General features: G+C 38.6%; 1 protein-coding gene and 1 long non-coding RNA gene across 4 annotated transcripts in view; one reads left to right on the top strand and one right to left on the bottom strand.

The window, feature by feature from the left end:
- Window positions 1-390: 390 nt before the first annotated feature.
- On the bottom strand, window positions 391-2,343 carry LOC136999560 (uncharacterized). Its single transcript, XR_010889905.1, has 2 exons — window positions 2,147-2,343; window positions 391-1,263 (listed from the first exon to the last, which is right to left on the bottom strand). It is a non-coding gene; the product is annotated as an uncharacterized lncRNA (long non-coding RNA).
- LOC105674466 (microtubule-associated protein futsch) overlaps window positions 1,124-19,210 on the top strand; it is a 36,143-nt gene continuing 18,056 nt past the window's right edge. For 2 of the 3 annotated variants that reach the window (XM_067353546.1, XM_067353529.1), the window contains exons 1-6: window positions 1,124-1,265; window positions 9,850-9,953; window positions 13,889-15,536; window positions 16,325-17,422; window positions 18,152-18,590; window positions 19,091-19,191. In XM_067353546.1, coding sequence (XP_067209647.1) covers window positions 9,856-9,953; window positions 13,889-15,536; window positions 16,325-17,422; window positions 18,152-18,590; window positions 19,091-19,191 — 3,384 coding nt within the window. In that variant the 5' untranslated portion in view covers window positions 1,124-1,265; window positions 9,850-9,855. The remainder of the gene's footprint in view (window positions 1,266-9,849; window positions 9,954-13,888; window positions 15,537-16,324; window positions 17,423-18,151; window positions 18,591-19,090; window positions 19,192-19,210) is intronic. The other variant, XM_012370783.2, reaches the window with a different exon arrangement.

Genomic DNA, 19,210 nt, shown 5'->3' with positions numbered 1-19,210 from the left:
AACAAACACTGAAATGTTTTCAAGATCTTATTTAATTATCAGGTTTTTTTGACACTTAACCTTTATGCGCTCGCATGTCAGTAACGTGTTGATCGTAATCGAGAATGCAAATTGTTTCTTTCAAATGTAAATAAAAAACACACGTACAATTTTGTTATCTATTTACAAGATTTTTACTGTTTAATTAACTTTACGATTTAATTTACTATTAATAACTTTTAATTTTCGACAAATAAACTCCGAAATGTTTTCAAGCTCTCATGTAGTTATACAATGAAATCAATAATAATCAACTATATCTTAATAAAGATACATTGCATTTATCTGTTTAATATTAAATATTTTCTATTATATATTTGTAATCTTGTCGAAATATAATGGCCAAATATATTCAAGTAAATGAAGAAATGAGACAAGAAAACGAATGAGAATCCCTGCCGCACCGGCAGGAATTTTTCGTCGTGCACCGCCTACAGTTGGCGGCGCTGTAGTCTCGCGGGGCAAGGCTCGACGGGCGACGGCTGCTCAGTCTAGGATCTCGGTTGCATCGTGTCGGTTCACGGAGCTCGTGTATAATCACAATCATATAGGAGAGAGCCAGCGCGCACCCGCCGCTCTCTCCACCGCCCATCGGCATCGACGGTGTTAGCTCCGCTTCTCGGTCGTCGTCATTGTGTCCAAGTCGGAGCCGACGACTGGTTCGCGAGTGTCGACGGGAAAAGGTATGTTGATCGTGCGTCACATCGACCGCGTTTAGAGTCGTTGCGCGAAAAGAAACGAGACGAGAGAACGAACGGCCGGAAGTAGGAAACCCGTCGACGGCGGACGTGCGCTTTTATTCCTCCCTCCTACTATCGTTCTCTCCCTGTCTCTCCCTCTCGTGCTCGCTTGCGCTCTCTCTGTCTCCCCCCTCACTCCCCCCGCGCGTGCTCTCGCGCGTTCTCTCTTCTGTCTCGCGTCGTTCTCTCGTCGACGGCCGTCGGGGCCGCGCCGTGCACAAGCCTAGAAATCGTCGCGAGCCGCGCCTCCTGGAGTCCGCCGCCGCCAAAAACGGCCGTAGTTAGTGAATAGTGATGTGTATTGCAGTGCTGTGCCCGGTCGTCGTCGTGGCTATCTGTCGTGCCGAGAACAGCCTACTAAGCGCCTGTGTCTGTGACTGTGACCGTGACTGCCGTGCCGTTACCACCGTGCTGCTTCGTCGGAGCTGCCGTTGCCGCTGCCGTTGCGATGCATCTCGCCGATGTTGCCTCCGCTTGCAGGATGCTGTAAGTAATTTACAATTTCACTCACTTCCTCTCTCTCTCTTTCTCTCTCTCTCTCTCTCTCTCTCTCTCTCTCCTGTAATCGGTTTACTTAGAAATAATATTGCCTAAAAATACATCGCAATTTGGATCCGACGGCGCTGAAATATCACTTAATTTAGCATTATTTTTTGGCAAATCTTGGAATCTCGGCAGATCTTAATGAGAATTTCTGTTTAGCACGGGTTTTTTACCCCGATTATTTACATCGGAGTCTCGCATTCCAATTGGCTTTTTTTCTCTCAGATTTGTTCGCGCGATATACTTGCAACTATAATTCTTACTTGTCTGCTTCTCTCCCCCCGCGCGTATATTAATACTTTTCGCCGCAGTCGAATCGCTATGGCGCACTTCCGCGGAACGGATGCGGAAAAGCAAAAGCGAAACACGAAACGACGAATCGTGCCATGAGATCGTTTACACTTCCAGTAACAGCGAGAGAATTCTGCTGATTTTTTGTCTATCGATTCCTCGACACGTACGTGGCCGCCGACGTAGTCCTTCGCCGCCCGACGGTCGGCGCTTCGCGTTCCGTCGCGACGCAAACGACGCTCGAAGAACGCAAATATGACCGAATCCAAACCTTGAAAGTCCCATTTCCGAGATATCGAACCAATTTTCCCTTCACATACCGAAAATCCTCGGAAAATATATACAGCCAGACGCTTAACGACAAATAAAAATTGAAAATTTGGCATCTTTGAAAATATTGATTTTAGAAAAACTGTTTCCAGTTGAACAACCATTAAAAAGTAAATAATGTGCATTAATGCGTTCTTGTCATTTTTTGAAAATGACATTTATGGCAAAGCAATTTTGGAGAATCTTAAATGATTTTCAATTACCTTTTTTGAAAAAATTTTAGAACTTTAAAACTTCTTAAAATTGACTGTTTCAATTCGATGATTCGTGACGTATTTAAAATATTTTTATTCCATATAATTGAACAGAATTTCGGAATATTGTCGAAGTAGAAACATAAGTATGTCGCGTAACAGTTGTCACGAAAGAAACGCAGCGAAACTGGCAAGAACGTCGCCGAGATACGATTGATCGTATCACAGATACGCGCACAGCGAAGATAGATGAGCCGTTGGGTGGAACAGCGCTATGAGTCATGTTTTCTTCACTTTGAGAAACGAAAGTAGCAAAGTAGCAAAACTTTGCGAGCTTTCGAAATAACGAAAGATACCTACAACGTTATCTCGCGATGATAGCGAAATAATTATAAACAGTGCACGATTTTATCTAGATTCAAGCTCAATTATTTCCCTTTTGATTTATTTATTTTCACGGAAATAAACCTTTATGATAGGTTCGTTTAGTGCGGCTATACAATCCTTCTCGGTTGGGTTCCTTGTTTCGCTTTCACTACAAAATGAGCATTTATTTCTATGAATGAGCTATTGAAGGATACCAGCGGCGAGTTTTGTGAACTGTTACCATTGAGTAAAGTAAAGTACGGTTTTTCGGCGTACGGTTTCGCTGTGGATAACTCTATGCCCTCTGGAGGGCCTCGAACACTAACATGGCGGTTCGTTTTAATCATGGATTGCGGGTGCCGGTCTTTTCCGCTGTAAATTTGCCGAATTGACGCTTCAATATATACATCTTATTGTTAGACGTATTGTATATCGTTAATCTTTGATCAAAGCTCACTTGAAACGATCTTTGATCAAAGCTCACGATCCATAATTTGCGACAGAATTTGAAATAAAATTTTATTTACAATTTCATCTGCTGTGTAATACAGAAAATATTTGAACGATCAGAATATACACGCATATGAAATATATTTCAGTGATATGTTTTTGTATGTGTATACTCTAATTCTTGAAATATTTCCTTTATATAAAATTATAAATAGATTACTTAACGTCTGTCGGGAATTTCAGATCGTCTGACCAGTACACAACTCTCATCATAACACTTTGAAAGATCAAAACACCATATCAGATGAATGATTTATTATTTACAACTCTAAATCATTTCGAAGACACATCAGTGGAAATACCATTGTACCTGAAAATCTTATAAGATACGAGCCAGACACATAGAATTTAGAAGCTTTTATAATTTATTATTTCATATAACAATAAATTGAATGAGTCATAATTTATAAATCACATTATCCGAGCCATTTGGAAAAAGGCATATATGAAAATTGTTATAAACTTCTATATATGGAGTTTACCTCGAAAGATGGTAAAGGGTTAAAAAGCGAATCAGGACGCACGCGATGCGCGCTCGCTTCGTGAGTTCACGTACTCGTCAACACGTTTTACACGTTATACACGACGTTACGAGGGACGGTAACCAATCTTGCCGGCCGAGCAAGACTTCTCAAAGCCCTCTCGCTGGAAAAGAAAAAAAAAGTAGGTTTCGTGCCGGCGTCAAATTCAGTCCTTTCCTACCACGTTTTTTTAGCGCGACGAGTTATTGCTGTACGTTTGAGTCTTTAGCAGAACCGTGGTGTATATATAACATTTATTTCATTTAAAAAATTGAAAAAGTAAAAAAAAAATAAAAAAATCGAAAAACAGCGTTTGTAAAAAATTTTAATAAAATCCAGGTATTTTTACAGTGTATTGTACCAGGTATTTTTACAGTGTTTATGGTCTTCTGCAAAAAAAAATGTAAAATTTTATATGATGATGAAATAATTTGTCACAAAAGCTGATATATATTTCAATTACTACTAACATGTCTGTTAATCTAAAATTCAATATAATTTTATAAAAACAAGATTGAAAATTCGATGACATTTTAAATTAGCTGTATGCCAAATAGAACGGCGACATAAATAATAGAAATAAACATTTATTAAGAAGGAGAGCCCGGAGCTATATGGAAAGTAGACGAGATGACATATAAAATACATCAAAATCGCGAATTAATTACAGAAATTTGCGGCGCGAGAAGTAGTTACACATATTAAATTTGAAAGCTGCAAGAAGTTCTGGCTAATGAAGCTCTAACTTTCCCGCTAAATACGAGACATTTCTCTCGGGAGTTTCGAAGCTGATGTAAGTCGAGTTTTCAAACACTACGAATTTCGATCAGAAGCCGCGATATCGATTTTAGGAGGCTTTTCGAAAGTACATCCACTTGTGACATGAACGACGACATATTATGAAAGAGCACGAAAGTATGTGACGCGGCACGACATGACGTCATACACGGGGATACATGGGGATGATGTCTGAAATTGAAGTACGAGAACGGATCCGGAATGGATCTCTCTCGCGAGGTGTCGACGATAGAGAGAACGATGCTGACGACGTCGACGTCGACGTCGCCGCTGCAAGTAGGTCAACTGGACTCGCACGCGCGGCAGAAGCATAAGGCGATGTTTGCGACCGCGAGACCGTTTCACTGTTGTAAGCGCAGCTAACGGAGGCGATTTCGCCTTGGTGCAGTGCTGCGTTTCACCGACCTCCCGATCTGATTAGATAGAGCTCGAATCCCGCGAGGTATCGAGGATCAAACACTGATTGCGTAATATTTGCGCTTTATACCTTTTTTTTAACCGCTGCAACGCAAACGCAATTAAAAGATAAATCCGCAGCCGGATGTAAATGAAGTACAAACGAGCTGGTTTTTAATTTATTAGAACTTTTTATTCTCCGCGCTAATATTTTTCAATTTGCAGTAATAGTCTTCAATTTTATACGTACCGAAATTCACCAGCGTTTTATTATCTCTCAGGTATGCGCATCGACGTCACTCGGTAAACCTGTAGTTGCGAACGGTGATTTTTCAATAACAATTGCGGTGGTTATTCGTTACGTGGGGATAGATGTAATTGCGGAGCTATTGTCGCCTACTTGTCGCACATCACTGCGATTGTTTTATATATGTAGACACGTATATTACCATAATTATCTTGAATAACATTGTTTGACTATCATATTCTGTATCTTTGGAAGAAGATATTTTTATTGGAGAATAATTCTCGCGTCAAGGAATTCCAAATTTAACGCCATTTTATGAATAGCTTCTATATTTTAGTCAGACAATAATAATTCGTGATAGATTCAGATTCGCGATAAATAATGATGAAATACAAATAAATAAACATATCAACAAGTGCAAGCACTGTAATGCGGAATAAACAGAATTAATTATGCACGCTTGGATTACGTTTACATTACCATGGAAATACGTCGATCGATCGTAGGAGTCGAGGCAAGTAAGAGCCGAGAATGTAGTTGGCAAGAATCGGGAAAACCCATAAGGAACGCGCAAGAAAGTTATGGCTCTCCCGAACTTTTCTAAATAGGGTTTCAGTTTCATCGAGATTTATTACCTTCCTTCGGGCGCGCATCTACAAGTTCTGTTAACAACAAGCAAAAGAAAAATGTGGATTTCCATAGATTTTGCAGGCAAGTTTGAAGTATGAATATAAATTAGCGTATATACTTATTACATGAATTGAGTGTTAATTTATTAATATATGAATTCTTATTTTAACAGATAATATTTACTCATTAAAGCTTTGATCAACATTTTACAGTCAAGTTTTTCAGAATCTTGATTTAAAAAAGACAAAAGGAAAAAAGATAAAAAAGAATTGCGTGAATATATTATGAAAATCACAAATTAAAATTACCTATTGTAATTAAAACAGCAAAATGCAATATTAAATTAAATTTATTTATGCAAAATTATCGCATATATTATTAATATATTAATATCATATTACTTACTAATACTAATTATTATGTAACGCATATTACGGAGTTAGCGCATATAAATTTCTGATCAACGATTCACCTCTCGCTGCTTTGTTTGCCGATAATTTCAAAAAAGCAACTTAACGTGCTGCAACGAAAGAATTAATTATAACACTTTGTATATTACGTAATCACGAATAAACAAATGCGTTCTGCGTACTGCTGTAATCGAGAATAAATAAATAATTTTCGACAACATTGTTATCGTCGTAGATAACGATGACTTAGCACAGTCCAAAATAATCTGCGATTAAACGTGAACCGGTTGATAGTATAACAAAATTACTTTAGTACCGAGATAATTTTATTTCAAGGATTGTCAATATTTTCTTAGCAGCTCGTTTTTCCTCAAATAATATCGATAAGTCTGGCGATCCGTCGATTGCTTTTTCAAGTACGATATAAATTTAAAAAGCTTCTTTCACCGAAGAAAGATATGTGTCAGAAGTAGAAATTGAAGCCGATATAATCTCTGCTAATAACTTTCATATTCAATACTGCAAATATGTGCAAAAAAAATGTATCTCATGCCAATTGATTATTGCTATTATAAATATTATTATGCAACTTAAATATTATTACCTTACATTCGTAGCACATTTTAATCATTTAAAAACGATGTCTACAGAAATAACAGTTGATAGCGAATTAATATGATTTTTTTTATTATACAAAATATATAAAATTACATCAATTGGTTATTATTGTTATCGCGACCATGTTTAATTAACGTTTTTCAATCATTAAAGTAATGAAAAAGACCGGCAAATATGTTATATTAATATTAAGATTATTGCAGATATAAATATTCTATCATACATAGATTCTCATTATTGACTTGCTTTTACCAATAGTATTTGATTGTATCCGGTCGATTGGCTAGCGCCAATTAGAATTTTCCGGATGTAGAAGGAAAGAAAAGGCGAGATAAATGCCATCCGTTGTGGACTTTACCATCTCGGAATGCCACGTTTCAGCATTCCCGGTGAACATTGTGCAATTAGAACGACGACTGAATTTATAAATATTCGACTGTTGATTTAATCTGGTTACGCTGTGAGATAAAAAACATTCTATGAACGGAATTTACAAATCTGAAGTAACTCATTGATAAATTGTGAATGTTCTACAAATTACAGGTTAATAGAAATAAGAGGATAAAAAATGATATTATTTTCCGACTCATTAATATAAAGTATAATAAATTTTATTTTTGTTATTATAAGCAATTAGAAAGAGGAGGTATTAGTAATTATAAAGAGGTAATTATCGCCAAATTATGTTCACTCCTCTATAGGAAATTATGTGCATGGTAATTTTCTAACGGGCAAAATTATGCGCATAGCAACTTTCTAATTAAAATTATAGCGATTCATGGAACACATTAACTATCACAAATCTAATATCATCGCGTTTAGCCATGTGTGTGTAATAAGGTAATATTTATCAGTCTAAAAAATTATCAGTGATAAAGTAAAAAATATCCATGTTGCTATCTCTATCTGCCTGAAGTATATTAATCTTTGTTACTGCTTCTGTTGCAACTTTTATCATTCAAAGGTAAATTGAAAAGTGCTCAATACCTATCATTTTCTATTCAAGAACCGTGGGTGACAAAAGTTGCAACAGAAGCAGTAGTAAAAGAATAGAAGAATAGAATAGAAGAATTGATAATGCTTTAAAAGGATAGAGATAGCGACGTCAATATTTTCTAATTTATTATCGCGATATCTTTTAGATTTATAAACATTACACATGGCTAAACGCGATGATATTAGATTTGTGATGCTAATGCGTTCTATAGTTCACTAAAATTTTAATTACAAAATTACAATTATGTTATATTGATAAAATATTGATATCCGGAATTGTTAAGTTTTACAGAGAGAGAGACACGTATATCGATATCTAAGAAAATTTTCTATTTGCCGTCTTTGTACAAATATTCTTGAATAATTATGCATGTGCATGGACGAATGCAGATAAGATTCTCGCTGGCGTCCTTGTCGCGTTGCGTCGATGCAATGCACTCGAAAGTGACGTCACGATGACTTTAGATCGTTTAGGAATTTCCTCTCTATTGGCGACGAGAGATCGGCAAGACCTCGCATGGTTCCCGATCGTCGTACCGGAATTTCCACTTTTTCACCTGTTGAAAATTCCAGCCGATTCCCTCGGAGTTTCGATAGAGACGGCGCTTTGCGTAGTGGCGTCCAAGTTCTATTTCCAGGTTCCCTGACGACGACGCGCCGCGACGCCGCGTTTCCCGAGTTTCCGGCGCCAGCGTCGATGTGCGTGACGCTCGATATTTTAAGTTCCACCCAGGACGCGGAGCGCTCTCTTCCACGACTGGGTTTCTCTCTCTTTTTCTCTCTTTCACTCCGCCACTCTATTTCCCTTCTGCCCTTCTTCGTAATGTTTTACGTCCTACTTAATGTTGTCACTTAATTCCAGAAATCCACATAACGGGCCTTTAACAGATTTTTCCTTTTTGCAGCTTCTTATTTTGTTGAAATTGTCGGAGGTATTTCGTGTGCTTTTTACAATTAAAATTCTTTTCACTTTAATTAATACATTTCGACGATTGGACGATTGTATGTTCTAGTATCTTCTCATTTCCTTTCTTAAATTACGTAATGCAGTTTTAGAGATTTCATCGATAGGTTTTTGAGTTATAAAATTGTAAGGAAAAAAGTTTATTACAAATAATTATTACTTTATGCAATTATTTCTATTTTTGTTATTTATTGTTGTATTAATCTGCATTTTTTTATTTGTAGATATCTTATAAATAAAATGTTAAACTTTTTCTTCTAGCTTTAACATAATTTTTCTCTTTTATACAGTGATCTAAAGAATCTATTTATCTTGGAACATGTAAAAAACATGTCTCTATTCTATTCTGTACTATTCTGTTCTACTTTTACCAGTTGAAAAAGGTTTTCTTTTGACACTGGTCAGGCGAGATTCGTTGTCTCGAAATCGACGTTAGCTTGAGCCTCGGCGAAGGCAAACATCTTTCTCCCTGCCCTCTTCTTCCTTCTCTCTTTTCTTCCACCTTCTTTATTCTCGGCCCTCGCCGAATCCGGCTCTCGCCGGATCTTCATGCGACTATCGAACTTCCGCGTGACTAGCTAAGCGAGCGCCCTGAGGCCGCTTGATGCGGTTTCTCAAGTCATTACAATGTGAATTTTGCAAACTGCGCTTGATACATGATTGTCACGAGGTCACTAGAGCTGCACGTGTCTTGCATTCTATTTAGCTAATAACTGATAACTAGTTTACAAATAAGAAAATATAAAAATTGCCTCTTTACATAATCGCTGGAAGTGATCGAGAGAAAATGTAGGATTAAATAAAAACAGTGTAGTTAAATAAAAACTTTGAATCTTAAAGGCAAAACATATTTTCCACTCGCTCTGTTTTAGTTAATCTTTTAAGATATTCTTATAAATTATTTTGTATGCCTTACTTACATGCATGATAGATATTTTACACTTTTGGCATCTTTAAATCAGAAATACACATATATCAAAATTTTTCTTATTTTTTATTAACATTTTTTTTCTTTTATATCTTTCTTTCTTGACATAGTAATTTTTTATTTTATTTTAGCGACGTAAATATTTATGTATCTTTAGATGTTACTTCTATACATCTTTCCTTCTTCGTTTCTGAAAATCATACAAAAATATTATTTATTTGGAAACTCAACTGTGTATTCATAAATCATCACGGATGGAAAACATTAATATTAATATTTTCCTCAACATTGTGGTTTTATTCTGACTTCAATGTTTTGTTTGTTTTAGAACTAAATGATGACGCTAAGGAATTCTACGGGTAAGGATGAGGGGAAGAACACCCTCTGCCGACGACACCCCGAAGAGGGCCCCACCGGCACCGGCAAGCAGAGGTGAGTATTTCAATATTTTAATAAAAAATTCCGATATTATAATTTCATAAAATACAATAATATCGCGATAACGAGCAACACGTGCAAAAGAATATCAAATAATTCATAGGTTCAAAAATTATGAAACCTGTTTTTCGCAACAAACAGGTATAGAAAATGCTTGCTCGTTGGTCAGTTGAAGAATTGCAATTAGTGCCGAGTCAGCGATGATGATTCTGATATATATATATATATATATACTTATACAGTGTCATGTTTCCACTGCGTTTTTCATTAACGCGTTTATACCCTTTTTTGTCAAATATTTGTTGATAAATTGATCAGGGAGATATTTAATATATTGAATTAAATTAGTCTAAAAAGATAATGAGACCTTACATCTTACTTTTAAATTAATTCTAAATAAATAATTCTAGAAATCTTCATTCAAGAAATCTCATTCGAGTTTGTCAAGATATTTAACATCAAGAGTTAAAAAATGACAACATATGTATGATGATTTTCTGTTTAAAGTATATTTATATAATAATTTTTTCACATACAATTTTTATAACGTACATAAGAAATTCCTATTAAATTTTTATTAGGAATAAATCGATTTTAAATTCATTAAAAACATAAATGTCACACGCGAAGAAAGTGAGAATATTGTTCTCAACACTTTAGACTTTATAATTTATTATTTTTTTTGAAAAAAGAGAGAAAATGCTAAGTAAATTCAAGAAGATCTTTTTGTTGAAAAAAATTACAGACACTTCATAAATCAAAAAGACAATTCTTTAAAAGAACTTTATCCTTCGCATAAAATGCATGATTCAGTCGTCGACCCCTATGTAGATGACTATAAATTCGAATACGACTGTCCAATCGTGATGGCGTAACGATTGTTCCCAAGGCTATAACATTTATATTTGCATTTTGTGAAATAAAATGATGAATGCCCCAAAAAAAATAATTTTTTGCAAAGTTTGAGAAATGTAGATAATTTTCAAGACAAATTTCAGATAACTTTATGAATAAATATAAATTTAATTGAATGAAAGCTTGGGAAAACTTTAGCACGAGTCACTTTATTCTGCGAATACATTAGAATTTGTTTTCTTAATTAACACGCGATAGAGATGTATCAAGCTAATTTCGGACTTCGTTGCCTTATCATTACCGTCTACCTGTCCGGCACACGGTATACGTAATACGACGACCGTATGTCTGACAATCAACGCGACGGCCGTGATCGGGTCCCCCCGTGCGCCTACACACACGCGCGTATATTCTCGCGCTCGGTGCATTACGCAACGGTGCGTCCGTCATCCACGGACTTGCGGCAGTTATATGTATACAAACATACGGAGGATTTTGAAAGTAGTCACGCTGGTCGAGATCGTAATCGCGCCGACGTCGTCAGCGACGGCGGCGGTGGCAATGCTGCGGCTAAATGATTATCGAACTTGCTCGGATGCAACGACGGCGCCGGTGATCCCGCCTCTACAAAAGATCCGGCAGAATAGTATGTACGTAATCCGTGAGGCCTATTTTAGACCTCTTCACTTCAAACAGAATTAACTCGCATCTCTTTGCACGAAATTCTTTAAAATCCTCTTAAAATCTTTTCGGATTATTCGATGGTTTTTTAGTTCTCTGAGGTACAACTTTACTCACTCGACTTAGAATGTGATATAAGAACAATGTATTCAGCTTTAGGAAAGTATTCTCGCGAGAGGAGAAACATTTTCCGCGAAATTTTCCCAAAAGTGTGTTTCCTATTAGGGTGAAATTTCTCAGAAAATTCTCCTGGGATTATTTCTGGAAATTACTCCTGGGATTATTCCCGGAAGTAGAAAATTTCCTCGGAAATTATGTCTAGATAAAATTTTTCCATTTTTCGCAAAATTTGCGATGACATAATTTGCTAAGGAAAATTTTATTCTATGAAGACAAATAATTTTTAAATCGAATAAAATGAAAAATAAACGGTGAGATATTATACTATATTATTACTATAAAATTGAGCAAATGGCGAAAAATATGTCCATAAATTATTTTCTTCTCTGATCTTTATGACAATATAATGAGCTTTTATGTTACTTTATTTATTAATCTTCCTGCTATTAAACTTTGTAATAAAATTATCTCATAGCCGTATGTTTGTGACGTATTTTAATATCATGGCGACTTTTACTGTCGCCTGGTGGATTATTCACATATATATATATACTTCATTACATGAGATGACGGCGAAAATTACTCACTTGAGATTAAAATATGACGGAGTGAAAAATTATTCCGGAATAATCTCTTTATTTTCCCTTGATAATAGGAGGAGTACGTAATATTGTTCATTAAGAAAATGTGCAACTTTTTTTCTGGCAATGTTTTGTGGTGGAATTTAAACCGTGTTTTTATATCGAGTGGCTTTTCAAAGATTCCCGGAATTTCTCGCAATTGCACATTCCTGATGGGATCGATTTTCCCACAATTCTAATGATGACGAGATCCCACCGGATTTATGTGCCATATAAAATGTAAAGTGTGTATAAAACGCGAGAAGGAAACTTGGAAAACGATGAGCGAGAAATTGATCGATATTACGATATTAGATGCGCATGACGGCACATTGATATTGTTAATAACTGAACGGGCAAACTCTTAATTACACTGCTAACAACGTAAAACGAAACCGGATGGTCGCAAGGATTGTCGTCGGGTATTGCTAAGCCGGCCAGGTTTTACCACCTTGGGGCTGTTGTCAGGGGCTGCGGTGGATGTCTGCGTGTGTATACGCGTGTGTATGTCCGTCTCTCTTTCTCTCCCTTTCAAAGCACACACTACTCGTACAGCCGTAACCCCTTTCGACGTGGCGGAGGGACGGTTATCGATTCTCGCAGCCTCCCTTCTCCCCGACTTCCGGATAAAAAAGTGTCGGCAGAGACATAGAGTAGAGCTCTCTCTCTCTCTCTCTTTCTCTTTTTCATTTTCATTTTCTCGCGATGAAATAGTACTTGTATTTTTCTGCTCGCAATACTCTTTTGTCAGTGATGGGATATAATTTCCCGAATAATAAAAGTGATCAAAAACTGAAGGATTTAGCGTGAAGAATGAGGCAAATCTATTATTCGTTCATTGATTTATTTTAGAAAATTAAGTCATGTTTAAAGTAAAACTTTTAAATTGCGAATTTATATCTTTATCGAATTTTTCATGTATATTATTTGTGAATTATTTTTCGTAACTTTTTGTGGAGATAAATAGAAATTGTTATGTTAGACAATATTAACAATGTTAACAAAAAACATACGCAGAATCTTCAATATTAACTCCTGATTCAGTGGTCGGTTTCACAAATGTTTAACTGTAGAACTGTAGTTTAATTTATTTTATTGGATTTTTATTTTTATTTTAATAAAAAGATATGAATGTATTTTTGTATTTTAATGAAAAGATATGAATCTCTCAAAAGACTGAAATGGCATGCAAAATTCAAGTTGGTTAAATTTTTATTTGTACGTGAATACGATTTATACGCCAAAAAGACTGCGAATTATTAATCAAAAATTTATTTCAATTGTAGATAATACATTTTATCGGTGCAACTAAATCGAAGAATCGGTCGAATTAAAATTAAACAGTATCGGTGAAACAATTTTCATGGCGAAATTACGTGAAGCTTCACCGCTGCCAGCCCTAAATAAATAAACAGCTGTCGTACTTCGCTTGTTTCTCAATGGCAACGATTTATCGCCTCGCCGTCTGTTCTTAAACAATTATCTTCTCAATCCAAAAATAAATTATCTCTCGAAGATACTGAGCATTTCTTGACTTCCGACATTTTCGGTTACAATTTTGAAAACGCAAGATATTAAATGTTTCGTGGTACTTTTTGCTTCAAATACGTAAGATGCTCCGCGTAAGTAGCAGCAACACCGACAATTGCAAAGAACTCTTTCAGAGGCGGCTTCGGCGGACGTAGATGGTAGCGAGATACCGAGTGACGATACAATCGAGGGTTACCACACGACGAAGTTATCCGATATTTCTTCGGCATCCGGCTCGACGTCATCGTCGGACAGAATGGTGGCGTCGACGCAGAGTTTGGAGGATCTGGGCGTCAACCATCCTGCCAATCCTGCGGCGGGTAGCAACGGCGATCGTTCGCAGCAACAACAACAGCAGCAGCAGCAGCAGCAGCAGCAGCAGCAGCAGGAACGGTACGGTCACGCCTACAGATCGTCGGCGCAGACCGCTCAGGACAAGCGGTCACGACTGAGCAACGTGATCAACAATCTGCGCAAGAAGGTGCCGGACGGAGCCGGCAGAGAAGACGCAGACTCGCCGAGGAAAGAGGAAGACGACCGGAATAGCGTCGAGAGGAATCTCGAGACGCTAGAGAAGTACGTGATGACGGTGCTAAACGGCGTGATCAAGGATGACGAAGAGGAGGACAAGAGTAAGAGCGTGGAGAAGATGAAAGAACCGGAAAGGCTGAGGAAGGACGTCGACGAGGAGGAGGATCCGACGAGCACGCCAGTGAAATCTGAGCCGTCGAGCGAAGGCGACATCGAGGCCGCAGTTGTGCCGCAATTGGAGGATGATTCCTCGACGGTCAAAAATGCGGTCGAAAGCGTTGACTCCTCGGAAACTACTGTAGACTGTTCGCATGTAGAAGGAACGACGGAAGAGAGCGTGGAGGATTCGGGGGTGAAAATCAGTCAGGATTCGAAAGAGTCTTCCCCCAGAATAAAGGGAGAATGTTCGGATATCGAAGAGAAAGAATTCTCCGAAGGCGATCGAGACGTTCTGCGGGAGAAGAAGGATAATCGAACGCTGGGCACGATCATAATGGACAGGTTGAGTGAGCACCAGGTCGAGGAGAGAGCAAACGTCGACGACGGCAGAGGGGAAAATCGACGTGACGAGCAGCAGGTCTCGGAAAATACGGAAGCGCGAGCGATCTGTGTCGAATTGCTGGACGATCTGTTGAACGACATATATCGAACGATCGACGAGAACCAGAGGAAGGCTGGGGAGTGCGAGAAGGCGAAGGAGGTCGTCGACACGACCGAGTCGAGAGTGGAGGAGAAGACCAAAGACTCGAACGTCAGCGTTCGGGAGCTATCCATGACGAGTCTGCACTGCAGTTTGCCCTTGGACAAGGTTGCGTCCGTGCTGCAGAACTGTCAGCCGGCCGAGGCGGCGACCTCGCGGCTGCCTTCGGGAGCTCCGCCGACCCCACCGTCGACGCAGAAGTCAAAGTCGTCGACTCCGCCGATCAGACTTCTCTGCCTTTACTGCGACAGGAAGTTTCCGTCCGTGTCTCGGCGACAGCGGCACACGGAGAGAGTGCACCAACTCGGCGGCGGCAGGAAGTCGGAGAGGAACCCTAGAAAATCCTCCCAGAACTGCCAGTACTGCTCGGATAATTGCGCCGACACTCTGGACGCACTGTTTCAACATATGATTGCCAGTCACGGAGACAAGTATCATGCGTGCGTGCAGTGTTCGACAAGATATCCCACTCGGGAAGCTCTGGTGGGACATATGGGCGAGGCGCACGGTGGGAATGCCGAAAAAACCGGTCAGATTCAGGTAAATATCATGGAAAACCGTTGAGTAGTAATGATCTCTATTGTGTGTGCGTGTCGTAGAATAGAATTTTATTTCAGAACACGTGCGTTTCTCGTTTTTTGCGGCAGAATCACTTAAACCTGATCTTCTATTTCTCTTGTTTAACTACTCTTTTATTATTTATTAAATACGTATTTTTTATATTATTTTTTATGTGTATTTTATATTATTTTGTTGCAGATTTATTTTGAAAAATTGTTTTTATTGTTAAGATTATTAGTAAAATGCTTTCTTTTTTAATCTTAATCTATTATTGCATTACGTCTGCATCTTTGTATTTATTTATATTACATAATTGTATTTTATTATCACCGTTACAATTTTTTATAATTTTATTGTATAACAGATTGTCGATAACTGATATTCTTTTTTTGATTCTTTTTTTTTTAGTGATTTAATTTTGTAGTGATTGCTTATAAATTTTAAGATATTTACAACAGTTTTTAATGTTACTTATTTCCTCTATTATTTATATCTTTAAATATTTCGAATACATATTTTATTTTTTTCACATGAATGATTATCAACTGCAACGAGAAACGTCATGACAGTCAGTCATTTCCCGCTGCATATTTTTGTTGCGTTGTGTGATTTTTTTAAAACAAAAAACTGATTGATTACCGTAACATTTTATTTTCTAATATTGTTGCTTTCTGTTTTCTCAGTATTTTTTTTTTTTAAACCTCTCAAGTGAGCACTCTTTTCCCGATTAAATAAACTTAAATAAACCATTTTTTTTTTTTTTTTAGTTGGAAAAAGTAAAAGAAGGATCGCCCTGTAAAGAATTCTGCAGTCAAAATCTTCGAGAGAAGAAAGTAAACACATCGTCAGTTAGAAGATCGGAAGAGAAAGAAGCAGAGACTCAGAGTGACAGTCGACAATCGGACAGCGGCCGGACGAAACTCATCGCGACACGAGATTCCATTGACAACCCAGCCAGTCCCGAGTTTGACAGTTCCTTCTACAGCAACGTGAGCTGCAACATTCGCGAGAATCTGCTGCACCACTTGGACGGCAAGCTGCAGACGATAAGCAGCGCGTCGTCGCCGTGCACGCCGCCGGTCGCCGCCTCGAGCACAATGACAACGATGGAATTGAAATCGCAACAGCAGCAGCAGCAACCGCAACAGTCGTATTACGAGCACAACGTAAACCAAATCCAATTTCCCATCGACATCTCGCTGACCGCGGCGACGCCGGTGTACAGCAAGGATTATTCGGCCGGCGAGGAGTACGAGAACTCGAGTGAGTTTGCTCGGAAGGCCGGCAAGACCAGTAGCGGCTCGCGGCCGCGCCGAGTCTCCTTCGAGAAGTACAATTTCCCGCGCAAGTACGACGGCAAGGAGCAGTGGACGTGCTCGATTAAGGATCTCAGCAAGTTCGACATCTCCACGCAACTGACGCTCCGAAAGAAGCAACAGCTGATCAAAGAGCGGCTCACCATCAACAGACTGCGCCAGATCCCGCTGTTGCCTACCGAGACCACCGAGGTGTCCCTTCAGGAAGAGGCCGAACCTGCCCTGAAAATGACGGCGGACGATCAGGACGATGCTGATAAAGCCTGCGGAGTCGATGCGACTGCCGCGGCTTCTGACATTGTTCGCTGCGACCTTGGCAAACTGCCTTCGATCGAAGTGAAAGATACCACGGAATCATCTGCCTCTTGTCCAATAAAATCGTCAGTTATCACGGAATTCAATATGGAATTCGCAGACTTTATGAGACTGAGGAGGCGAGAACAGGGTGGCAGCGACGTCGCCAACATCCAGGACATCGTTTACGCGGAGTTGAGTGGCGAATGGTCGCGAACACGGATCTACATTTGCGGCGCTTGCGGTTCCAGACACGTGAGTTTACATTTTTTTAAATAATTAAATTGAATTTAAAGAGATTTAACATTAAAATTATATTTAATATTAAAGAAAAAAAAAATGTGCGATATAGAAATATATTATTCACATAAGATTCTTGCTGAGTGATAAAATTTTGTAAGAAAAAATGCTGTACGCGATTGCGGATGTAGCAAAAATATAAGAAATACAATATAAATATTATGCGAGCTTGTACGCGAGCTTTTAGGACGATTTCAGATATTATCGTCGCATGGCGGACAGTGCATTTCAATTGGTGTGAATGTAGCCTAGATAATCTATCAGGCAGTGTACTTGATCTTTGACATTCGCGATACATTGGTAAGCGCACGCAGCGAGTCGTACAAATCGCCAACTCATTCGTGCAACACTGTTTCCACGGTTTGCTCGTTGAAAGCAGAACGAATAAGTTATGCAACGCTGAATGAGAATAAAATTCGTTTTTGTGTCTCCAAGCTTTGATCATGTAGAAATAACGTTTGTTTACTTTTAGCGTTATTATTACGAGTCATTCATGCGACACGATATTTACCATAAAATTCAAGAAAGAAAAAAAGCAAATAGAGGAAACCATACGCGGTTCGTTTAATCGCATTTACACCGATTGAAATGCAATACCGTGTATTCTTATTGATCGAAATGGAACACAATAACTGTCAATGCGGTCGTAACGATCAGAATTGTTAATATTGTTGCGGAATGTAGGTAACGTTGAGGGATATGGAGGATCACAAGGCTTCCATGCACCCGCGCGTTCTGTGCTCACACTTCGAGCTGACCGGCGATCAGCGTGAGCACTACGAGCACCTGTATTTACCGGGACGAGACGCACCCACCGACGAGGCGCGCGACGCCGATCTCACGGAGACAGTGTGCACCAAGTGCGCCAAGAGTTGCCTGAACATGGCTGAGCTGCATCGGCACATGCTGGAGTGCGGCGGCGATTACGCCTGGCTGCTCGGTCTCACCAATAGCGGTAAGAGAAGGTGCAAATGGCGACCGTTCGGCAGCCGCAGCCGGCGACGGCGTCAGCGCGGCATGAAGAGGAACATACAGAACTCGCAGACGCAACCGCGGATCATCCACGCGGAGAGGCCGAAGGAAAAACAGACGCCGACCGGACCTAGAGTCCGACCGAGCGACCGTAAGAACGAAATTTGTTTTCTCAGACTATACGATGTAAAAGTCAATTCACGAATCCTATTTTTCAGGGATAGATATAAAATATATATATTCTTTTATACACTTCGAAACAGTGATATATTTATGTAAATATGCCTTTGAGATAAGAATTAAAATTTTAAATCTTAACATGTTCCGTGCCGCACTGATTTTATGCAACTTTTCATCTATATTGTAAAATTTACTATATACATTTATAAGATTTGTTATACATAAGATTACAATTATAAGAATTATCAAAAGAAGGAAGTGTAACACACAAAATGCGTTATAAAACAAAAAGTGAGTAAAAAATAGAAAATATTTTATTTTTTACGCGGCACGGAACATGTGTGTGTGTGTTAAATAAACATTTTATCATCTTAAAATTGAATCTTAAAAATTTCAAAGATCTTAAAAAAGAGTTCTTAAATCGTTGCCAATTTGTAGTTTTGCAACTGATTTGTTCGAATTTTTTTTCAGGTGAAAGTATCCAGAAAATGCTAGCCAACCTGCCGGCTAAGAGAACCACGAGAAAAGTTCTGCAGGACAACGCGGCGCGATCTCAGGGCAAACTTCGTAACGTAAGTAATACAGTTATAT

The sequence above is a fragment of the Linepithema humile genome, chromosome 1, assembly GCF_040581485.1.
Source record: "Linepithema humile isolate Giens D197 chromosome 1, Lhum_UNIL_v1.0, whole genome shotgun sequence".
Taxonomy (NCBI): domain Eukaryota; kingdom Metazoa; phylum Arthropoda; class Insecta; order Hymenoptera; family Formicidae; genus Linepithema; species Linepithema humile.
The sequence above is the reverse complement of the archived record's forward strand: the minus strand, read 5'-3'. Positions and strand labels throughout refer to the sequence as shown.